The following is a 25,580-nucleotide window of genomic DNA, read 5'->3' on the forward strand; positions in this document are numbered from 1 at the left end:
AACAGACAGTGTTCCAAAAGTTTACTCATAAGCTGAAATGTATTTCTCCCACAGGATATGACTATCAGATGCCAAGCTAGCCTATAAACACCTAAATAATCAATAATAGCCATATGGTAGATAAAAATGCACTATAGTTCTCAAAAAAAATCTAACAAAATAATAATATAAATGCTAAATATTGGTACTTCAGGAAGTAAAATTTAATATAATTTCTCTAATTAAGCTTATGTATAAAGCTTAATTTCTGAATGGAAATTTCAGCCACTTTTCAAGTTCCTAAAACCTGGTAACATTGATTCACTTAGAATTTCCTTTGCTTTACACATGCTGTTTAGCAACACTCTCCTTTACTAACTAGGATTAATGACAACGTTTAAAACACTTAGCATAGGTCTGGGATGAAGTAAATTATAAAAATTATATGGTTAGGAATGATTTGAGGCACATAGTAACGGGGCATCTATGCAAGAAATAACTACCTGAGATAGTATTAATAAGGTGTTTACCAATCTTCTCTTTCAGAAAACCTGGGTCTGAGGTCCCTGGAGGCCAGAACTAGGAAACAGAGTCAAAGGTTACTCCTAGATTGTAGACCTGGAGCAAAGGCTAACCAAGTCCATACTGTAGCTAAAAGTTGTGAAATGAGGGGTACCCCAGAGAGCAGCTGGAGAAGTAGAACTGAATCCAAGCATTTAAGCAGATGCAGCCAGCCCATTCTGTAGTTACAGGCTGCAGGACAGCACGGCACTAGGAGTGCACAGGCCCTTGCAGCAGCATAGCTCTGGCTAAGTTTGTGGGCCAGGCTGTTAAGAGCACTGAATCAGTTTGACAGCTGTGAGGATAAGGACGAAATGGGCAGAGAATGGCAAGTTGTTTGATCTTGTTAAAGAAACAAAGGGAAGAATCATCACTGGATCAATCCAGTGGTTCACAAACCTGAATGGATATTAGAATCTCTTAAGCATGCCCTTTAAATGCAGAGTCCTAGGCCCCAATCCTTAAATATTCTGATGGCATGGGTCTGAATAATATTCAGCCAAATTTGGGAATTCATCAAATTATAGTCAGTTCAACAGATTATTAATCTCTGAAGTAAAATTTAATTACAGAATATAATCAATTTACATTATCTCATAAAGTAATATTGTGAAGCTGCTGGTTTAGAAAAACTACAAACAAATCATACAACCACACATTTTTGTACAATATGTTAATGTCTGAAATGTTTTTTAAAACACAAATCCAAAGTGACATATAGTTTCTTCAAATACTTAAAGGGCTTTTTGAAAAAAATAAATAAAATAGGTAAATGTGCTCTCTAGTTTTAAAATTTGAATTTAAAAATTAAATCTGATATTGATACTATAAAGAAAACACGACACTATATTTTATTTCAGAAAGTTCAAGTCTTTTCATCATAATTGAAGGAATTACATGATTGATTAAATACTGTCAGCATTATTTTCCAAAATTTTCCATTCATTTTTTTAAATGCAGCCATACACCTGAGCGTCTTAAATTGTATAAACATATCCATTAGCAGTAAAAGACTCACCAACATTTATATCATGCTTCTTCAACAGAACCTGAGATGAACCACTAGTAAAACAGGTTACAAGATTTAGATTTTATGATGAGTTGGCCTGCTGAACTCTAAAATGCATAGAAGGAATTAAACTTTGCATTGTGCTAGTTTGCTTTGCATATGATGAAAATGGCTATTAAGGCTTTATTGTAAGGGATTACAAAAAACCCTATTGTGCACCATGCAAAAATGGAGAAAATAATGGTTTATAAATAACTGTTGAATAAGGGAATCACGTTTTTCTCCTCTCATTATGAACTTCTCAAAAAGATTTTTTTCAGATTAAAGTTACATGTAAGAGTTTATCGGAAATTACATCCCTAGTTTAAGAACTTAAACATCTTTAGATTTAAAAAAGGAATGGATAATACATAGTCTTAAAAAATGATGCTTTGGGGAAAAGTCTTGATTCATTGTTTAGTTCTTTCTAATAGCTGTTTCTTCGCTTGCTTACTATAAAAAATGCATTGTTACTGTGAAGATAATTTTTGATTCAGTTCCAATGCTCTTGTATCTCCATGAGTTTTAGCATCGCTCAGCAGCACCTGTGGGAAGTCACAGACAGGTCAGCACGTTGTTCATTAACAATGTCTATATTAGATTCATAGAAGCCACGTATGCCAAAGGGCAGCAGGCACTATCAAACGACAAGAGAAAAAGCGACTGTGGGCAACCCTTCAGCCATTTTTGCTGAAATTAATTGTTCGACCAAAGCTAACAGCAGAGATAAGCACAATTTATTCAAATGCTCAATTCGTACAGATGCCAACATTTCAATTGTTACCACTGTCAGCACTGTGTAAAATTACACATTTTGTTGGGCCTCTTTGTTTACAATACTATCACCGCTAACTCCTTACTCCAAAAGGCCGTTTTATGCACAGAAATATCCAAACGACATTGTTCTCCTTTAAAACCACAGCTTAGGATCAAAGCTCTGGGTTCTAGGCTCTATCAGGAACCTTTCCATGATTTTCACCAATTCCACAAACTAGAAGATTTAATTTCAGTTGATCATTCGATTACTAAGACACATTTTGGTTGTTCATTTTCAAACACTGGGAAGGGTCCGAGATTTTGCTCTACATGCAAGCTAACAAGCTAGTCTGCCACAGTTTCACGATACTGCCGGAATACCAGGGCTCCCGGGTCAGAGACAAAGGCCTCTACTATCTATGGTACAGCAAACATCATGCACATCAGCACGTCTGCATCTGTTCCCTTTGCCTCCAAGTCTCATGGGGTGACATGGATGGACACATAGTTCCCACATACAGAGTGGGGTGCATCATACAACAGGAACCCTGAGCTGAGGACACCCGAGCCTTTCATTGTGGGCAGCAAACAGGCCTACTGTGTGCTGTGGAGGGAGACACTTAGCTCTGGCTCCCAAAGCTTTCACTGTACATACATCCTTGGAAAGACAGTCTGGAACAAAGGGCAGTCAGGCCCTCTGTTCATCAGATGTTTAGAAATGCCAGAGACCATGGTGAACGGTCTCCCAATGTTCACACAAGTTCTTCCTTTTTGGTTTGCAATATGCTGATTATACGGCCTTTCTTGTTTTTGTTAATATTTCTTTAATATTGTATTTTTCACTGAAAGGCAAACAGTATTTCAAATGTTGTAGGTCTTAAAGCCTCTCACTACTTTTCATTGTGTTTTAAAAATTGCTGGCTGAAGTTATGAGAATGTGAACCCAATACATGTTTTACATACTCTACCTTTTTAAAAAGAAATTTTAGATATACACGTTTTCATATTTATATACCAGAGCCATCCCATAAGCAGAGTAGAAAACGACACATGAAAAAAAAAAAAAAAGAAAACGACACATGCACTTTATAGAAAAGAATAAGTAAAATAACTTTTCTAAAATAATATGAACACCACATTAAATTCTACCACAGTGGTATCTCAGTTTTCGAATGTCTCCGTTGACGAACATTTCCGTTTACGAATGCTGTAAATTTTATGGATCTATGGTATCATTTGATAGTAAAACTCATGCGGCATTTGCAGTTTTAGGGGTTGATTTTAAAGCTCTGGAAGGGATTAATCCATTTTGCATTACTTTCTATGGGGAAACCGTGCCTCGGTTTTCGAACGTTTCAGAACTCAAAATGTCTACGTTTGAAACAGTCTACGTTCCGGAACAGATTAAGTTTGAAAACTGAGGTACCACTGCGCTTGTAATTGTATCCTATCTTCCCATTTGCCTCCACTGCACTGGTCCTAAGAAATACCACACCCACCACCTTGCACCTTTGTCTGCTTTCGCTTATTCTACACAGCACATTAGGAGAATGTATTTCCTACAGGTTAAATCAGTGTTTCTCAACCAGGGGCAATTTCCCCTCAAGTGTCATTTGGCAATGTCTAGAAGACATCCTTGGTTGTCACAGTTGGGTGGAGGGAGGAGGACAGTGGTTACAAATGCTGGTAAAACGTCCTACAATGCACCAGACAGCAAGCCTTACCCCTCCTCCCACAAAGGTCCAAGATGAAATACATTGAATAAAATCAATGACTTACATTAATGAGCTCGTAGTCATTTTTGGCATGTAAGTGTCTCAGTAGGTACCAACGTGCAGTTGACACAATAGATTTGGGATACCCAGGCTGATACACCACTCTCTCCAAAAGTCGCCGTGTCTCTCTGGGGAAAAGATATTTACATTCAGTCCAAGCATATAAATGAATATAAAATAATTCACAGACTGGACTCACACATACATTATCTTCCTCATTCTTTTGCATATGTGGTGCTGATTACTTAATGAATTTTTTATTCACATAAAAATATACGTAATAATAATGGGTAACATTTATTCTTTATTATTTGCTTGGTACTTAATGCTAAGTGCTTTACATATATGTTTACATTTAACATTCACGACCTTGTAAGGCAAATTGCTGTTTATTATTCCCATTTTGCAGATATGTAAATTAAGGCTCATCCCAAATAGAATAAGGGAAAGTCCCCTATTATGTGCACTTCTGAGTGCTCTACCACTAATTTGTTTTACAAATTGGCAGAAAATAAATCAATAAATAATAAAAAATAACACAGAGTGGAACAAGGAGAAATACTTAACATCTACACTAGAGGCTAAGTGTGTATTATCAGGCTTTTAGTACATGTTTTCAAGAATGTACAATATGGGAACCCATGTAACAACAGACTGATTTACAGCTGTGTTCTCATTTTTTTTTCTAATTTACAAACATCTATGACTCTGAAGACTTCTGTACTTGTAGAAATGACGTAAATAGTGGTGACTCAGAAATGCTGAATAGGGATTCTTAAAAGTAGCATTGGTTTCAAGCAGGAGCTAAAGAACTTGTCTTAAGGATGCCTATACATAGAAATCACATAGTAAGCACACTGTTTTTTCTTATGCTGTATGTCTGTTTGGGCTGATTTTTGGTGGTGATAAAAATTATGAGAGGTGCTAACAGAGATTACTAGGGAAAGGGGGTAAGGCCCTCTAAGTAACCCACAATGAGAATCAGCAGAAGGAGTTCATTAGGAAGCTTAAATTCCAGCCAAAAACATTTCTTGGTGAAATCAGTCAAAAAAAAAAAGATATGGTGATGGAAGGAGAACTGACTCTGGGTGTTGAGCACACAATGTGACATAAAGATGATGTATTATAGAAATGTACACTCGAAACCTATGTAATTTCACCAACTATTGTCACCCCAATAAATTTAATTTAAAAATAATGCCCATAAATAAATATTAATAAATGGTACTGAAATTGCTGATTAGCCATAGGTCTTAATTCTTCCTTCACTCCTACTTTGTTGATATGATCTTTGCAGCATATTTATATGTATTAAGCTCTATGTCTACATCACCTATTGTATTCTAATAATTTTTTGAATCAACTGTTTTACTTACAGTTGCTTTGTGTTAATGTGTGGTATCCATTAGAACTAGATATTATTCCCAGAATGTTGAAATACTCTTGTCTGTTTTATCATCCATATGACCTTTAAGTAATTTTCTTCAAATTTATCAGACCCTATACCCACTCTCCAATAAAAAGACTGCTAGAATTTTTATGTTTTTATCTGAGAAGCTTTTGGATTTTCTAGTTATAAAACCCACATTAATTATAACATGTCTCTGCCTTTTCAATATTTATTATTACTCTTTTCATAGCTTATTGCCTTGCAAGAACTTAAGTCAGTCTAGCCTTCAACGTGGGTCTGTTTGGTTTTGTTTGTTTCTAGAATCCGCATTACACTGTGGCCCATTCTAAGACAATAAAGAACAAAAACACCAAGGCCTTCCTCACTTGAAATGCCATCATGCCAAATCTCTCATATTTTCTGTATACCAAATTACTTTTTTTAAATAAGTGTAAGACTTTATTTTCTTCCTTATTGGGTGGGTTACTAGAACCAGCCTTTCCAAAGTAGATACTGATATATGAATAATGACAAAGTTTGTAAAACTAAATTCTAAATCTTTGCTTCCCAGAAGGATTAAAAGTGAGAAATATTTCCAAGAAAAAAAGTGAACAAAGAGTCCTCACACCTTGCCCCCATTTTGCGGTTGAACTGTAACAAAGCTTGTAAAAGGACAGCTAGTGGACAAAAGCAAAGTTTCAAAGCCTCAGCTGTAGCTTCTTGAACCAAGGACGGCCAATGATCATTGGGAATGTTAGCCTGTAAAAACATAAGACAAATAGCAAATCAAATCAAAGCTTTTGACATGTTTACCTTAAAAGATGGAAGTTGAACTCTCATTTATTGAATGCCTACTTGTCTAAGTTGCCATGTAAATGCTACAGGGAGAATAATCCTACAAAATGATTAAAATCTGATTCCTGCCCTAAAAGAGCTAGAAAACAGGGTAGACTGGGATAAAGGAGGTTCTCAAAGAGGAAACACGGCTTAAAAAACACTAAAATATTTGCTAAAAGAAAATGTACTGTTCTATTATATAGGAGAATAAAGTCTATCAGTTACTAACCCTACGGTCCACCAAATATACAAAACTCAATTTAACATGATTCTTTAACTGATAGTGATAAATATAAAGTTCTACATTTCAAAAATTATCTAAGGAGAGAGGAAAGGCTGAAATAAAATATTTTCATAAAATCCCAATATAGAAAAAAAGGTGCAAAGCAGATCAGAGATAAAGAAATCAAATCAAAGTCATCAATACTGAAAAACTTTTTTAAGAATTTCACTTTATGGAGGAAATGTTAAGGTGTCTATACATTACTTAGATTGCAAACTTTAGTTTCTTATCATATGTACTGACTCAGAAATAACAGAGGGAAGTATTTCCTAAGAAAGAGTAACTGAAAATAAAATGAACACTCTACTGAATTATGTAAGAAGAAAAAAAATTCATTTAAAATCTTTCATTAAAAAAACTCAAATTGTAACCAAGATTTCATAATTACAGATAGCTAGAATACACATTTTAATAAAGTTAATATAATGAGTCAACACATAATCCGTCTCACATACTAAATGATAAAAAAAATGTTAGCGTAATAAACTCCGAGAGCAGCACAGGCAACAGTAATTTGTGTAATCAAGGAAGAGGAAGCTATAAAGATAATGAATTGAAAACAGAACAGAGGTTGTGAGACATCTTTTATAATGATAAGAGCAACGGGACCTTGGGTACAACTCATAAAAAAAAATAAGGAAACGCCCATACTAATAAAATTATTCCTAATATATTTTTAAAAACCAGGAACACAAAACTCTCACTGGTTGCTTTCATAATACACTCTCTAAATTCCTAGAACTCATCATATATTTTGTAAAGTTAGCCCAAAGATTATTATATAGGGAAAAAGTTGCTATATATAACTGTATACTAAATAATGTGATTAGAATGCATTTATTTTATGTCTTAAAATAAATGTCTTCCCATTATGTCTTAAAAATTTATTATATGAGATTTTTCCTCTGTCCCTAGATGGCAATTCAGTAGACCTCATGACTCTTACATCCATTTGCTTCTACTGATTCGTAAACACAGTGTTAATTAGAACGTCCTCTTCTTTCCAACACTTCACTCTTCATTTAAAGATAATATGCTCCCCACTCCTCTTTCCTCAGCTCCCAGCTAGGGTATGGCTATCAGACAGCTGGTTCCTCCTCCCAACACTTGTATCTTTTCTTGCTAATTGCAGTTTCAGGCCCCTACTGAAATACCTGCAGTTTGTATTTGATTGCCATTGTAAGATAATGTGGAGCTCTCTGGGCCTGACAAATATTTATAGCTCTTTTTCTCACCCAGACTTTCCTGGCTTTATCAGAGATCCCTAACTTCATGGGTAGTCTCTTCTCATAGGACCAGCTATGGAATCCGTAGGGCCCAGTGCAAAATAACAACGCCCTTTGTTCAAAAATGATTCAGCATTTCAAGACAGCGACTATAGAGCATTACATCCGGTGCGGAGCCCCCTGCACTGCACAGGACGCATGCCCATGAGGCAGTCCTGCTGACCTGAAGGTCCTCTAACCTGGGTGAGTGTACTCCATTCTGTCCCCTCTTTTCACATCCTTGAGCGGTCTGGAAGCCTCTGGCTTCCTTTGTGCTGAGATCCCATCACTCCTCTATGTGGCCCTACTGGATAGGATCCAACAGAATTCCTCCCCAATCTCCTCTCACATTTGGTATTGCTCATTCCTCGAGCTACCAAACTCCAGGAGTGCTGCTGACCCCTACATTATGCTGCAGAAACGCTCCTTCAGTCCCTCCCTCTGTGGTACCCAAGCACAGACTCCTACCCACCTTTGGGATTCACCCTGCTAATCACTCTCTCCTTGAAGCACGTGCTCACTTTCCAAAACACTAGCAACTCTTTTTCCCTGTCCTCACACAGCAGGTCGAGAGCCATGGCGTCTGAGGACTGTGCCAGGCAGCTGTCCACATGCTTCTAGACATGTGCCTCCAGGCCCACAGAGGTCCCACATCAAGGCCTCCCTGTCTCTGGCAGCACTTCCTTCCTCATTTTGTGAGCATCTCTGTGTGGAAATGTGCCAGAGAGAAGATGGGGAGGCAACAACACTCTCCAAAGAAATTTCTTTACAATCCTTCTCCAACTGCACTCTTCTAATCCCTTTATAGCTTCCATACAGGTTAGTCTTCTACCTTCTTCAAAACTCTGTATCTTCCTCTAATATTGCACTTTGGAACCTGATATGTAATATCTTGGTTGAAACTTTCAGTTTAATATCCAGTTCATATATTATCACCCATACAGTAGCCTCTCATAAAACAGTCTAATTTTAATATACCCCTCTTCTGCACCATGCCATCTATTTACCATAGAAATAGGGCGTCTCCTTATAATTGTTGGGTGTCAAATCTTATAACAAGACCAAATTAAGTTAGGACAGTGCTCTAAGGTTTATGACCACATACATTTGTAAATGTTATTTCATTTGATATTCATCACAACTTTATAAGAAGGCAAAGCAGGTATTATTATCTCCACTATTACAAAAAAAAAAAGTGGGCGCTATAAACAGCTTAACTGGCTAAAGTTTTCACAGGTAGTAAATAACAGAACCACAACCAAGTCTTTTATTTATTTATTTGTTCGTTTGTTTGTTTGTTTGAGTTTTTATAAGAGTTTATTTGAGCCAAACTGCCGACACATGCCAGGAAGCAAGCTTTCAAATGTTCCAAAGCAAAGCTTAGAGAAAACACTTTTGTGGTGGTTGGGGAAAGGGGCAGGTATATATGGATATTACTAAACCGAAGCTAAATCCCACATCATTGTGCGTATTAGTTAGCATGAGTGAAGCACTGCAACAGTGCCTAGCAAGGCTAAGTACTATACATGTTTGCTATTATTGTTTTAGTCCAGGTCAGATTTAATTTCCCATTTTTAAGAACAAACAAACAAAAAAACCCCACACTACTAAGTGATATTTATTAACTAACAAATAATCAGCTAGACTGAAAGAGCACATACTTCTCCAGTTCACATTCAAGAACATGAACAGGCGCTCTGTGTGGCTTCCACAGCTCACCAGCTACCGACATCACAGACTTGTGTTAAATATAGATAGAGACTGGATAAACAAAACAAAATGTTTGGTGGCCTACAATTACCATTAACCACCATTTCTTTCCACTCAAATCACCTCAATTTGACAGCCATTATTCATTCATTCATTCATTCATTCATTCATTCATTCAAAAACCACTTAGGAGCTCTTAGGTACAAGGCAGAATGGTAAAGCAAGGATGAAAAGATGACTACACATAGCCCTTGACCTAAGGGGGTCTTAAATATCCTCTACAGTAATAGCATCAAAGCTGAAAAAAGGTCCTAATTCTTATATTTCTTTGTCAAAATGTCAAGTGAAAGAAGTAGCACTGGCAATGGATCACTATGGCAAAAGCATAAGTTAATTCAGGCCTATCTAGGATAATTTCTTCTAACCTTGTAAAATGAAAAAATGACAGTTTATCTTTTAACTACAGAAGTAACATGCATATGATAAAAAAAAATTCAAACACTATCATAGGCTATGAAATGAAAAATTCTCCTTTACCATCCCTTACAGACCCCCTGTTATATTATCCAAAGTAACTGTCATTAAGTTTGTTTTATATTTTTTGTATCTTCCTATGTGCTTATAAGCACACACACACACACACACACACACACACGTTTTTACAGATATATATTCTTAAAAATATATACCACACACACCTCCACTCAAATAAGATATCATACACACTGTTAAGCAATTTGCCTCCCCACACATCCACTTCAACATTTATCTTAAAGAGTTTTCCACACTACCATATAAGACTTTTAGATTAATATACCTAACTTCGCATCGGAAAACACGATGTCAAGTCAAAAATTGCTAGATATCTCTCCTACAGAATGTCAAATTGAACAAAGAAATGACTGAAAATGTTAATTATTGGTATCTTTGTCACATAAGAGTAGCTGGGTTAATTCTAACTTAAATTGCCAAGAAACAAAACTGTATATTCTGCCATAATTCAACTTTTAAAATTGAAATCTTTATGTTTTTTCTCCAAACACAGAATGTTTGGTTGGAGTCTATGGATTTGTGTTACTCTTATGTCCATCAAGAGCCCAAATACAAAGTTTATCAGGAGACCACACTAGAAGGCGATGAAACAATAGAATATCACTATGTAGAAATCTTTCACCTGAAAGAAAAATTAAAAAATCAATTTTTCATGATCATAATTATTGCATGATCTTACCATGCAGACTTCTAATGCAAGCAGTGCTAGTCTCAACAGACTTGAGAGCTTCCCACTCCAACTGCCCTGTTGGGAAGCCACCTGTAGACTTTTTCTGTAGCACATCTCTGCAGCACCCATCATTCCTTGGGACTGATATATGTATGCCAACCACTGAAAAACAGAAAGGAAGAAGAACCCAAAAGATTTTAGTTCAACAGTCTGGTATTCTACTTCCAACAAATTCAGTAAACTTTGATGAAGTTAATTTTTTCGTTTTGTGACCAAAAAACAAAAATCCCAGGTCAGGGAAGGGGTAGCATTTTTGGCCATTCTATTAGCGATAGCTTACTAGCCACCCCCAGTCTGAAGTCTTAAAAAGTCTCCCAAGATGGCAAAGATAGGAACAAAATCAAAATACAATGTGAAAACAGATAGATATACCATGTAAATACTGACCAAAAAAAAGTTTGTATAGCTGTATTAATATCCAATAAAGCAGACTTTAAGACAAAAAATATTAAGAGATAAAGCAGGCTGTTTCATAATGATGAGTCAATTCAACAGGAAGAAATAACACTATTTGTATACACCTAATAACACAGAATTTATGAAGCAAAAGTTGACAGAAATGAAAGAAAAAAACAGACAAATGCAGAATCCCAGTTGGAGATTTGAACACACCTATCTCAACAATGATAAAAGAAACAGATAAAAAATTACTAAGGATATAGAAAATGTAAATATAATTAACTAGCTTGACTTAAATGACATATTTAGAAGATACTCGACAACTGCAGAATACATATTCTTTGCAAGTTGTATGCAACATTTACCAATCTGACCATATGCTGGGTCATAACGCAAGTGTGAACAAATTTCAAAAAACTGAAATCATACGAAGTATATTCAGATTAAGTAGAATTAAACTAAAAGTCAGTAACAGAAAGATGCCCACATGTCAGAAATTTTGCAACACATTTCAAAAAAAACATGACTCAAAGAAGAAATCTGAATGGAAATTAGAAAACATTTTCAAATGAATGAAAATGAAGGCACTACATAAAACCTTGTGGGGTGCATACACTGGAGAAAAATGAAAAATTTGTGACATAAGTTTCTATCTCAAGAAGCTAGGTGAAAAAAACTAAATCCATACAAAGTAAATAATAGAGAAGAAATCAGTAACGTAAATAAAGTATAATAAAATCAAAACAAAAAGTTGGTTCTTTCAAAAGTTAATAAAATTGGTTATGTTATCAAAAAAATAGAAAAAAATTACCAACATAAGAATAAAAAAGGGAAAATCATTACAGATTTTACAAACATTGAAAAGAAGATATCATGAACAACTTTATGCCAATAAATTTGAAACCGAGATGCACTGGACAAATTCCTTGCAACTCACCAAAGCTAAATACACAGAAAATCTTAAAATCTTATGTCTATTAAAGAAATTCAATCTGCAATAAAAGAAAAATTTCCCATAAAGAAAATGCTTGGCCTGAATGGCTTCAAAGTAGCTAAGGGAAAATTACATTATTTCCCTTTTAGAAGCAGAGTTAAACACCATTATGGTAACCTTACTATAACATTTGTAACGCTTCTTTAGCTCTCATCAACCCCATGTAAAAGACAGTGTTTTCAACATTGTTTTAAATTGAGAAAATTTATAATCAACAATTAAGAAAGCTTTGAAGCATTATAGCAGATACTAAATTAGTATTAACTTCCTTAGTTCCTCTGACCACAACACCCTTTAAATCTTGAAAACGATACATGGTGAGTTGTGTTTTTGGTTTTGTTTTGTTTTTTAAGTTTCAGGTCATGGTGAGTTTAATGGCAAGACAAATAAAAATGGAGCAGCTAACGCTATAGAATATTTTAATTCAGGACTCATGTAAGAAAGGAGAGAATTTACCTGCCAAGCTGGAACAGAGGCTGAGTTGGACATGACTGTTTTTTTCAGCTCTTCAAGTACAACATCTGGGAGAGGCTTTTGGGATTCCAAGAGTGGTTTACACTGAACTTGTCTCAAAAGTAAGATAACAGCTGGCTGGTCAGGATTACTTTTTAAATTCTAAAATGTAAACCCCAAATAGAAATACATCAAATAGGTTCTTAAATATAAAAGGCAATTAAGCTACTCTCCATGTTAAGAAACAAAAATTTTGACCTTTTCTTATTAAAAAAATAAACAACTTTGCAAGTAAATAAACAGACCCTGCACATCTTGGGAGTATCAAACTCTGTATTTAAAGAATCTTTAAAATTGGCAACGGTATTATTGTAGTTTATAAGTCATTTATTTTAGATTTAGTATGTCCCTTTGACTTGGTTTATTCTCAGGTGATATCCTAAGAACTTTAGGTTCTGAATGGAAATAGCACAACTAAGAAAATATAAAATTAGCAGTGAAGTCTAACTCTATTGGAAGAAACAATACTATGTAAACAGGAAAGAGCAATAAATTTTTTTCCTTTTTCAACCTCTTAACAAAGATATTACATGTCCCTCCTCCAAGCAAAGATTTCTTACACATTGAGAGTAGAAGAAATGACCCATTTACCTATTTCCCTAAGCTGCTATTTTATATCCTAACACACATATACATACACAAATGTATTAAAATATATATATATATATATATATATATATATATATATATAGACACACACACATATATGTGTGTGTGTGTGTGTTTATGTATCTCTTTCCACATACACATATGGAAGAAGTTAAAGAAATTTATCTAAACAAGTCCTTTTACTATTGTTTTAAATATTTCTTCCTTTATTGATTGTTCCTCACAAGCCTCTGACTAATTAGGTCATAGTCTTAAATATATTTATTTCTAAAACGTACTTGATTGTTTTTTTTCCTAAGAGATTGAAACAAAAAAATGACAAGGAAAGGTTCATAAAAGTTCCTTTATTCTGTCAGAAAGAGTGTAGCCACTGTCAATTTATGTTTACTAAACTCTCACTATATAATACTAACCTGTCCTGAACGTAGTTGGAATTTCTTAAATAAAATGGAAAATTTATTCCTATGAGAATTCGAGTACCTAAGGGATCTTCAAAAATTCATTCTTTCTCTGTCAAATTTATACTGATCTTTCAAAAAACTTCTAGAAAGACAATACAATCTCCCCGGTAAATATTTATAAACATGACATTTTCTGGAAAAGTGATGTTTAAAACTCTTCTAACTCGTTAAATTACTTCTGAGTAGGTTTATGAAACTGATTTATTCATTCAGTAAACATTTACTGAGTCCCTATTTTGTGCTAGCCAAAGTGCTAAGAATTTACTCACAGAGTCTACATTCCAGGAATGTAAAAACTACTCTGAAGGGAGTAACCAGAAAGCAAAGGAAAATACTACCTCCCTAATGGTACCAAAAAAAAAAAAAAAGAAAAGAAAAAAGAAACAAAAATCTATTTAGAGCTTGGGTCCTGGAGTCAAACAAATGTGAGTTCAAATGGCAAGTCTATCAATTTCCAGCTGGGAGCCCCTCTCTAAGCACTAGTTTTTTCATTTGTAAAAATGGGGATGATTATAAAAACCTATGTCAATAGGATTGCTGTAAAGCTCAAACACAAACTGCTAAATGTAGTGACTGGGTAATGGTGAGTCCTCAGTAAATGTTGGCTGCTATCGTCATCATTATTAACATCCCTGCCACCATATGCTCTTTAAATAACATGCATTCTATTTTTGAAGTTATTTTCTACATACGACAAGAATCCATAAATCTCAATGCTCAATACCGTAACAATACCTTTGTGCAAAGGGCTTCAGCTTCAGATATTCTTCCTGTGTCTACTAGACCAGTGACAGCTTGGGAGAGAGACCACTTTTCAAGAGACACGTTGTAATTTTCAAGAAATCCTTTGTCTTGAACTATAAATAAAAACCATCAATGTTACTTTCTTCTGCAATTTATAATGTGTTTGCAGAGGAGTAATTAGTTGCTACGTAATAAGTATTACAATAAGATATATGCATAAAACTTACATGTGTCACTGGAATACCACAGACTATCCTGACATGAGACAGGTTTCTGAAAAGTTTCATGGTAGGATTATTTGTGGTTGAATAACTTAAGACCTATATACTTGTGACTTGTATGAAAAATCATTACATCTACAGTAAAAGTGAAAATAAGTCATTGAAAAATTTAAAGATTTACTGCAATCTAATGACACAAAATAAACTGCTCATATGCACATATTCAAACTGTACAGTTTGATGAGCTTTGGCATAAGTATAAATCTATGAGCCATCACCACAATCAAGATAATGAACATACTCATCCTTAAAAGTCTCCTCCTGCCCCTTTGTAATCACTGCTGTCCCCGGTCTACATCGCCTCCTCTTATCCTATGTCTCCAAGCAACCACTAATTGTTTTTAGTCAAAATAGATCAATTTAAATTTTCTAAGATTACTTATAAATGGAATCATAAAGTGTAAACTCTTTGGCATCTTTCACAATTGTTAACATGGTAAGAGACATTCATTTTCAAATGTCAAAGCAGGCTTGCATTCCTAGGATAAACTGCACTTGATTATGATGTATTATCATCTTTTTCTAGGAGTTTTCTTTGTGGGAAGATTTTTAACTATAAACTCAGTGCCTTTAATAGATACAAAGCTATTCAGTTTATTTCTTAAGTAAGCTTTGTTGTCTTTAAGGCATTTGTAAATTTCAGCTAAGTTGCCAAATTTAATGGCATAAACTTATTCGTAAGCCTTTTAATAGCTATAGTGATGTACCCTGTTTCATTTCTGACATTTGTTGCCTTCCCCCCCCATGACTGGCTAGAGGTTTATTAATCGTATTGATCTTCTCAAAGAATTTTCACTTTTGTTGATTCTGTTTTCTATTTTATTGATCTCTACTCTTTATTATTTCTCTTTTGTCTGCTTTGGGTTTAATTTCCTTTCCCTTTTTGTAGTTTCTTAAGGTAGATGCGAGGTCATTGATTGAGGCTTTTCTTATTTTCCATTGTAGACACTGAAGGCTATAAATTTCCCTATTAACCGTGCTTTAATAGCATTGTAGAATTCTGTTATGTTGTTTATTTTCATTCAATTCAAATATTTTGTAATTTCCCTTCTGATTTATTCTTTGACCCGGAGTTTTTAGAAGTAGGGTAATTAATTTCCAAATACTGGGGTATTTCCAGATATTTTCGTTACCGGTTTCTAATTTAATTTCATTGTATTTAGATAACATATGTTGTATGATCTGAATCCTTTTAAATTTAAACCTGTTGTATGGCCCATAATATATTTGGGCGAATGTCCTGTGTGCACTTGACAATAGCACGCATCCTGCTGTGGGTGGGTGTCCTACAAATGCCCATTAGGTCAAGATAGTTGGCAGTGTTGCTCAAGTCTTTATTACATCGTTACTGATTTTGCTGTCCAATTGTTCTATCAACTAATCGAAGAGGGTTGAAGCCTCTAACTATAACTGTGGATTTGTCTACCTTTCCTTTCAGTTCTATAAGGTTTTGCTCCATGCATTTTTTTTCTACCTATTTTATTATTAAATACAATGCACATTTTGTGTCTTTGGAAGCTTTGTTAATCAGTGCCTAAATGTTTATTCCAGGCATACCTCAGAGATATTGCGGGTTCAGGTATAGATCACTGCAATAAAATGAGTCACACTAATTTTTTGTTTTCTCAGTGTATATAAAAGTTATGTTTATACTATACTGTAGCGTATTAAGTGTGCAATAGCATTATCCTGATGATGCCAAAAAAATGTATACACATTTTAAGAGCTGTTCGCTACGTATTACTTTTCGAAATTGAATTGAATTACAGTAACAATGTGTAGTATGACATTCGCTCAAAAGATGGTGTTAATCAAATGAATGCTAGCGTCACCATGCAACAGGCAGGACATTCAAAGAAAATGGTGAAAGCACAGTTGTCATTGGAGGAGCGCAAGACCATCTTGAAGTGGTATTTGAAATTCGAGAATGTTGTGGAAGTACAACAACAATTGGAGGCGTGAATATGCAACAGAACGTCCAACTCACCAAACAATTGCACACATTCATGATAACTTTGAAATGCATGGTACTGTGTGAAGAAATTGAAACAGCATGCGCAGCAATACAAGTAGACACTTTGGTCAACGTTGCTCGGGCAGTAGCTCACCGTAATCAGAAATGTCTGGATGCTGATGGTAATCACTTTGAGCACCTCTGGTATTTGCAGAAGTGAAACATGAATTGTATTCATCCTTTATTATCAGTATATATTGAGTATTACAATTTTAATACACTTTTTTTGTATCTTAAAATGTATATACATTTTTTTTGGCACCCTCTGTATGTAAAAAACAATGTATATACCTTAATCAAAAAATATTTTATTGCAAAAATGCTAATCATCTGAGCCTTCAGTAAGTTGTAATCTTTTTGCTGGTGGACGGTCTTGCCTGGATATCGATGGCTATTGACTGATCAGAGTGGTGGTTGCTAAAGGCTGGGGTGGATGTGGCAATTTCTTAAAATAAGACAAAAATGAAATTTGCCGCATCAATTGACTCTTCCTTTCACTTGAACATTTAGAGGCCACTGTAACGTTATTGCTGTGTCAGGGAATAGGAAGGCCCAAGGAGAGGGAGAGAGATGGAAAACTCATGGGTTGGTAGTGTGTCAGAACACATACAACAATTACTAATTAAGTTTGCCATCTTATTGGGGTGTGGCTTGTGGTGCCCCAAAACAATTAGTAATAGCAAAGATCATAGATCACCGTAACAAATACAATAATGAAAAAGTTGGAAATATTGTGAGAATTATCAAAATATGACACAGAGACACGAAGTGAGCAAATACTGTCAGAAAAATCGTGCTCACAGACTTGTTCAATGCAGGGTTCCCACAAATCTTCAATTTGTTAAGAATGCAACGTCTGCAAAGTGCTATAAAGCAAAGCGCACTAAAATGAGGTATGCCTATATTGTTATTATGTCCTCTTGATGAATTGATTCCATTGTGAAATGACCCTCCTTATCACTGCAATATTCTTTGGTCTGAAATCTTACTTGTCTGAAATCAACATGGCCACTCTAGCTTTCTTTTGATTAGTTTTGGCATTGTATATCTTTTTCCATCCTTTTACTTTTTCGGCTTTTTTGCTTTGTATTTAAATATACATTTATATTTTGTCTGTATGTTTCTTTTAGGCAGTATAGTTGGCTCTTGCTTTTTTATCCAATCTGAAAAATCTCTGTCTTTTAAATGGGGTATTTAGACCATTAACATTTAACTTGATTATTGATATGGTTGGGTTGAACTCTAACATGTTGTTATTGTTTTCTATTTGCCTTATATAGTCTTTGTTCCCTTTTCCTCTTCTGTTATATGTCATTCTAACTTAACTACTTTGGTGGCTTATTAGCTACAAATGTATTTTTTTACTGTATTCATCTTTAACCTGTCACAACCTACCTGTAAGTAATAATATACCACTTCACTTACAATATAAAAATTTTACAACAGAATACTTTTATTTTCCTCTCCTGGCCTTTGTGCTATTGTTGTCATATGTGCTTTAAATGGTCAATTACATTTTAAAGAGATTTCTATCATGTGCCATTTGTGGATCTGTTTCTACTGATTGATTTTTCTCCTCATTATGAGTGGTATGTTTCTGCTTCTTTGCAAGCCTATTAAGTTTTAACTGTATATCAGGCATTGTGCATTTTATTAATTCCTTGTTGAATGCTGGATGTTTTTGTTTTCCTATAATGTTCTGGAGCTTTGTTCTGTAAGCAGTTAAACTTCTCGAAAATGATTTGATCTTTTCAAGGCTTGTTTTTAAACTTTGTTAAATGAGACCATAACAGCCTTTAGTGAAGGGTTGCTTGTTCCCACTATGTTTTGACACTATCCTTCTGAGTCCTTCACCCTGAATTTATCATGTATAAAATGCTTTTCAAAACTTACTTGAAGCAGAAACAGCAGATAACAGTGCCAAGTATAAGTCCATCCTCTTTGGCTGAGTGTTGTTCACTAGAGCTATTCTGTCATCAGCATGACAGGCCGCCATTAGTGCAGCCCAGACAGCAGGATCACCTAAGCATAGGAAATACAGTTAAAGGCTTGCTAATATCACAATGTCGCTGAAAAACGACCAAAAATGGGGGCGTTTGCAAATACCAAAAGAAAAAAAATTAAGCTCTTCTTCCATAGCTGGTTGGCTCAGTTGCCTAGATTATTGTGCTACTGTGGAAAGGTCAATTATATTCACTTTCATGAAGGACAAGTGTCAAACAGACACTCACGTTCATCATTCAGCCCGTTTTAAAAGCTCACTAACAGGAAAAGCAAGATAACACAATTTCCCAGTTCTTAAGAAAAGTTTGAGCCAAACGAAAAGCTCAGGACAACTGCATTTCACCTGTGTTCTAAGAGCCTGGCACCACAGTCACTTTATCATTCCAAGTGAAACAATTATATTAATATATATCTTTTCCTTCCTTCCTTCCCACCTTAGTAGCAGCTTCAGGGGTAGGAGAGAAGTCTGACAGCCGTAAACTGAGGAGGTAATAATAGAAAGAGAATAAGAGTATAGACTCTTCTTTTTAAGAAATTTAGTTGTCAATTGAAAAAGCTACAAGAGCATTTCGAACTTAGAACGTTTTTAAAACCTGTTTGCTCTTTTATTTTTTATTTTTTTATTTATTTTATAAATAATATTTTGCTGTTCGTGTGAATGGTTAATATTTTAGTCCTGCTCTTGAAACACAAATGGATAATTTTAAAGTTCCACAAGGGGGTGCTAGTTAACAATATAGTCATTTAAACATACTTTTTAGCTTTAGTTTTATATTTTTTCTTATATAACTGCCCATCTAATATATCTCCTATCAAATGTCTAAAATATATATCTATTTCATTTACAGATCATTAGTGTCACTGCTAATAGTACAAGAATCATTAGAAATATTATGCAGATAAAAGTTTTACAAAAATTTAAATACATACTTCTATAATACAAAATAATTTCCCCAGATTATGACTACCTTATTTAAAATAACGTAAGTCATAATCAAATTTGAGAATAAGAAAATGGGGACCATTCCCTAGAATTTATGACAGGATCTGATTACTATATAGGGAAAGGCATGTGACTGAGTCTTAGATCTGGGCATTAGGTCTAACAATGCCACTAATTCACAGTGGCAGCTTTTCCTTTGAGACTCATTTTTCTATAAAATAAGGCAAATGATCCAGATGATGGCTCCAGTGCTATCAAGTCTAAAATCCTATAATTCCAACTGAGATAGACTCAATTTCTGAATATTGACTTACTCCTAAGATTAAATAAACAACCCCTCTAGGGTCTTAGGATATTCTATTGATCAGATTTTGGGAGGGGAATGGACATTATCTGGCAGCAATTTCTTCTGTGACAATTCAAAAGAATTGCTGTTTTCATTAACTCGTCCATAGATAATCAGCAACTCAAATTCCCTATGAAACAAAGTGATAACGTAAATATATATGTATACATTATATATATAGTATATACACATATGTACTATATATATATATATATATATATATATATATATCCATAAGTATATATACATATAAACTACAAACCTACAAAATTTTAAATAGTTTGTTAAACATGTCTCTTAATATAACAGTAACACTAATCTAGCAGAAATTGGATTTCTTTCCATTTAATTCTAAATTATTGGGGTTATGTTTAAATTTCGGAAAATATTCCTTGGAGTACCATCTATCAAAACTCTACTTTGTTCGACTAAAGATCTACATGGACTTGTCCAAAGACGTCTGAAACGGGCACTCATCTTCATCACTCAGTCCCTGTTTGAAGCATCTTGTATGATGACCCTGCTTCCTTGAGGATGTATTATTCCTCCAGATAACACTGGAAAATCAGAAAACATCACTAACGAGGACCTTATCTGGGAAATCTCACCTTTCTATAGTTTATGCCACTTACACAATCAAATGCTAACAGATCTTCTGTTATCTTTCTGATTCTACAGTAAGAATTCTTGAGAGCAATTCTAATACCTGCTTGAGAACACCTCCAAAAATCAGAACTTAGCCAACGTATAACACAGACAAACCCAAATGTTTGGGGTCTCTTTTTGTTCCGTTTCAAACATAAAAGAAAGATAACAACAGGATATTGGTCAGTTTACTTGTTTTATAAAATAATCTCTGAAATGTTAGATATTTTGCTATTTAGTTAGGACATTCACAATTTATTGTGAAGATAACACTGAACTTGTTCTTTGTACAATTTGTTTCCCAATAGTCCTTGGCCAAAATCAATAGCATTCTGATCTAACTAATGTTTGAAGTGGTTCAATGCTATATTTTAAATTAAAAATAATATTTTGCAAAAATATGCCTCATCCCCCTGCACTGCTAGCCATTCTAGTTCTCTAAGGCATTCCTCCAGTGGTACTGGAGGCAGCTGATGCAGTCAGTCCATACGCAGTCCATAGCACGCGTATGACACAGCTGGTTAGAAATAAGAAGAGCCAGCTCAGGTAAGGCCAGCACCTTGGCATTTCTAACTGTTACCACAGAATACATAGCTCCACTCTTCACAGAGCTAACTACACACACAAATGACTAAATAATTTAGCAGCTATAGTTAAACCTCATTAAACCACACTGATGGAAAATGCAAATAAAGCGACTTCTTGAAAATACATAATTCAGCTTAAGTTATGAATAATAAAGTATGTCTAAGCAGCTATTCCTTTTAGACGGCTTTAATAATTGATTATCTCTTAATTATCAGTAGCCAAATGTAGATAATCAAATAATATGCAAAATCTTAAAACGCTTTCTTAAAAGTCCCTGTCTTATTTCACAAAAATATAAATTTTGCTCCTATAAGTTACAAATGCAAGGTGAATAGAATCCCAATGAATGAAATAGATTATGTTATATCCACCTGGAGAAAGAAGAGCTGCCTTCTGAATGGTCTTCAGTGCAGTATTTTTTTCATCTTCTGCTGAACTGCTTCCCATAGCCAACTGATTTACTGCAGTGTACAGTAATGCCTTCTACACAAGAAAGAAGGATGTTAACCAATTCTCTTTATTAATTCCCTTCAAAGTGACTAAAAGTAGTGCTGTATTAGATATGATGTGACCCCTAAGATTAGGAAGAAAAATTATTCTCTCATCAATAATAATATTTAAGAAGTAGACCATCTCCTTTGTACTGGGACAAACTAACCTTTCCATGATTTGAGTCCAGAATACGAGCCACATTTCCTGCTACCGCACCTCCCTATAATAGAAAATAATTATTTAAATAAATGCATAAACTTTCACAAAACAGTAAAAATTAAGACTAATAAATTCTTTCCATTTAATTATTTGAAAAGTTCATTTTCATCAAATGCACAACTTCTAAACTCTTTAAGTATCAATTTACAATTACTGCTTTATAAAGACCAGCTTAATATCTTTATGAAAGAAAATCTCTTCTACTATGATCATTTCAACTCTACTATTTTAAAATACTCATTAAAGGTCCAAAAGTTACATGATTTTACAGTGGTACCAAACAAATGCGCATATTTTCTAACAATATAAAAGACTGTGAAAGAAAGACAAATAAAAAGAGAGACCACAAAACTTATTGTACCATAACTAACATGTTTTTTTACTCCACGAAAATACAGCATTTTAAAAATGTCTGTAGTCCCTAGTAAAATGAATAACTAATGTTCAGAGCACCAGGAAGCTCATAAGTGCTTCAATAATCAACTCAATACTAAAGATGAGAAAAACATATGAAGTATCATAGTTTTCATAAAGTCAATTTGAAATCTGTAATTTTTAAAAATTGAATTTGACATTTTACCTGGAAAAGAAAGTGAATTATAAGAATGGTTTCAATTTAAATCAGAAGTATACTATACTCTTCATTTTATATCAGAAGTGCATCATAAATATTTTCAAAACCGTATTTAGCATGTAAAGATGACTGTTGGGATTAAATGACAAACTATGTAAAAATGCCTAGCATAGCAGCTGGCACATACTAAGAACTTCATTCCAGTGTTCAATACTAATGGCCTCTTAGGTTCTTTGAACCAACCCATCCACTAAAACGGAAAACTGGAACCCAGACAGGTAGTGAGCAGGGAAGCCACTTCTGCCATTTGCAGATCCTAAGAAACTTGATTTTTCATTTTAAAGGACTTGTGGGCTGGTGGGACAGAAATTCAGCCCAGGGCTCACACAAGGAGGGGGGTATATAGGAAACCAATATCAAAGTAAGCTGAGACTCCATGGGGCTATGCCTTCAGGTTAATGGTAAATCAGAAGTAAACCAGATTTCAAATGGCCTTAAAATCCAGACACAGAGTAGTAAATAGCCTGTTTGGTCCAGAAACCTCAAGCTCTAAATTTTGTTTAAGGCAGTTCCAGATTGGTGGATCTCCCAAGCACCTGGCAATTTCTTTCCATAGAAAAGGAACCTTAATCCTAGGCCTCAAATTATTTCCATAAATAATTTTCAAGTATACACAATCAGGTAAACAAACAAAGGCTGAAAAGCAGTAGGAATATCAAAAACAGATCCACACAGACTTCAGATATTGGAATTTTTAGATGTAGTAAGTGTTCAAAACATAATAGCTACTATCGTTACGTCTAACAACTAGTTAAACTATGAAAGGTCATATTAACCATAGAAGTTAACAAAATACCTTATAGACTCCTGAAAATATCTGGCTATTGTGAATTAAAATATAGTATACTCGCATAGTCCCTTATATAGAACATTAATGACTCAATGTTTAGATTTACATTTTTAAACATTAGTAGTGTTCTATTTCTTGTTTACTTATCTTTAAAGAGCTTTTAGATAAAATTATCTTTTGGGATTCAAAAACACATTAACTAATTCTTACTAAATAGCAACATTATAAGCATAATATTATCACATAGTCATTAACATAATCTGTACATGTTCAAAATAATCCACCTACTTTGTATCTTCCATAACGCCCAGAACAGTACAAGGATACATGCAAGAAACTCAGTGTACTACTTATTGAATGACTAATGGAAAATTTGGTTAAATAACAGAACTCTCTCGCTGTGTTACTTAATTTTTTTCCAGAATGATAACGCTAATACTTTAAAATTATACTATTTACCACGTCACAAGTTATTTTACCTTTTTGAAGAATTTAGAATATACTCACCTTTGCATTTTGTTGAGCATACTGAGCAACCACTCGGGACAACAGAGACCAAAGAGCAGGGTCAGCTGGGTTACTAGAGATCAAAAGCAGAGGGCTCAGAGGTAGGAGTTTGCTTTGACCACAAAAGGTACAAGCAACCAACATTTCCCTTGGTACCTAAGTTTGGAATCTTTTAGACACTTAAAACAAGTTCATATTAATTGTCCATGTGTGGTGGAAAGTGTCTAAATATTTAGAAAACACATTTTATATCTCCTATATACACCAACAGTCCTTATAAAAATAAGAAAAAAAAATCAAGAAAGTGATGATTACACAGCCATGAGATCTAATTAAAGTTAAGGAAATTTAATATTTTGTGTTCAAAGAAAACATAAAGAGATAAGAACTATGGAAGGAAAACAAACTACTGATATAACACTTTACTACTGAAAATAAATAACCATTGTTGCTAGAGATAACAATTACCTATTTTCCAAATTTTGAAGACATTAATGAATGTTTGAGAGCCCAAAAAATTCCTAAAACCATCAAACTGGGCATTATCAGATAAACTGACAATATCACCAATTTGAGAATCAGTAAGGGCTTTCATACCAAAACAAGGTCTGGAAGGACAAAATTTCTATTCTCTATCTTTTAACGACAGAATTTTTTTTTTAAATCTTTATAGATGAAACAATATGTATAGTCAGTTACCTTGGTCTTATGGATAATTTCATAAAACTACATTTTGGTTTCCAAATGTATATGCTTGCCACCTCATTTTATGTTCTTAATAAGATCCAAATATCAAAGACAACCACATCAGAACAATTAGACCTCGAGTTCATAAGAATTTACCTGTGAACAGCTTTAGATACTTGTCTCTGCACTGCCACACTGCAGCCTTGCAACGCATAAATCGCTGAAGTCAGAAGGCACCTCTGATAATCACTGTCTTTCTGTTTGATGTGCTTCAGTAACTCGTTAAGCGCTGCTTTTGACAGCTTAACATCCTGTATTGCCAATCCTAGAGCACAAAGGGCTTGAAGGCTCTCTGTGGTTGGTTCCTTTAAGATAGAGCTGTAAATACATTTTTAATTGCCTATTAGCCATGAATACAGTAGTAGTCTATAACTATTAAACCATATTTAACATTTAATAGAAAAGGCAATTTAGTTAAAGATTCACCAAACTAAGCCCATTTTTAAGATAAAGGTAACAACAAATTCCTTGGTTTCTAGGGATGACATGTTTTCCTACATGTCTGAAAGTTAAAAGTACCAATCAATGGCCTTTCATAGAGCAGCAATAGCCAAATTTCTTTTATGGTCATTAGGTCTGAGCTTTAGAAACAAATATAAACCAGCCTCTTTGGGTCTCAGTTCTTGGTGAATAATTTTGCTAAAATGTTTAGTTTCAATAAAATTCAAGAAGTTATAAATAAAATAAAATCCTCAATGTGAGAGCTGACTTTTATTGTTCTCAGAAAGCTTTGTCCTATTGCTCTTTGATACTGAAACCAGCCC

At 34.4% G+C, this 25,580-nt stretch overlaps 1 protein-coding gene across 9 annotated transcripts in view; it reads right to left on the reverse strand.

The window, feature by feature from the left end:
- Positions 1-1,363: 1,363 nt before the first annotated feature.
- SKIC3 (SKI3 subunit of superkiller complex) overlaps positions 1,364-25,580 on the reverse strand; it is a 74,632-nt gene continuing 50,415 nt past the window's right edge. For all 9 annotated transcript variants that reach the window (XM_088796634.1, XM_019727881.3, XM_088796631.1 and 6 more), the window contains 11 exons: positions 24,913-25,134; positions 24,070-24,142; positions 22,086-22,139; positions 21,799-21,910; positions 18,795-18,923; positions 14,598-14,719; positions 12,736-12,894; positions 10,836-10,988; positions 6,138-6,268; positions 4,124-4,247; positions 1,364-2,133 (listed from right to left, as the gene is read on the reverse strand). In XM_088796634.1, the coding sequence (XP_088652760.1) occupies positions 2,059-2,133; positions 4,124-4,247; positions 6,138-6,268; positions 10,836-10,988; positions 12,736-12,894; positions 14,598-14,719; positions 18,795-18,923; positions 21,799-21,910; positions 22,086-22,139; positions 24,070-24,142; positions 24,913-25,134 (1,354 nt within the window). In that variant the 3' untranslated portion in view covers positions 1,364-2,058. The remainder of the gene's footprint in view (positions 2,134-4,123; positions 4,248-6,137; positions 6,269-10,835; positions 10,989-12,735; positions 12,895-14,597; positions 14,720-18,794; positions 18,924-21,798; positions 21,911-22,085; positions 22,140-24,069; positions 24,143-24,912; positions 25,135-25,580) is intronic.

Source organism: Rhinolophus sinicus, chromosome 3, assembly GCF_057876585.1.
Source record: "Rhinolophus sinicus isolate RSI-liver-muscle chromosome 3, RSI-T2T, whole genome shotgun sequence".
NCBI classification, from domain to species: domain Eukaryota; kingdom Metazoa; phylum Chordata; class Mammalia; order Chiroptera; family Rhinolophidae; genus Rhinolophus; species Rhinolophus sinicus.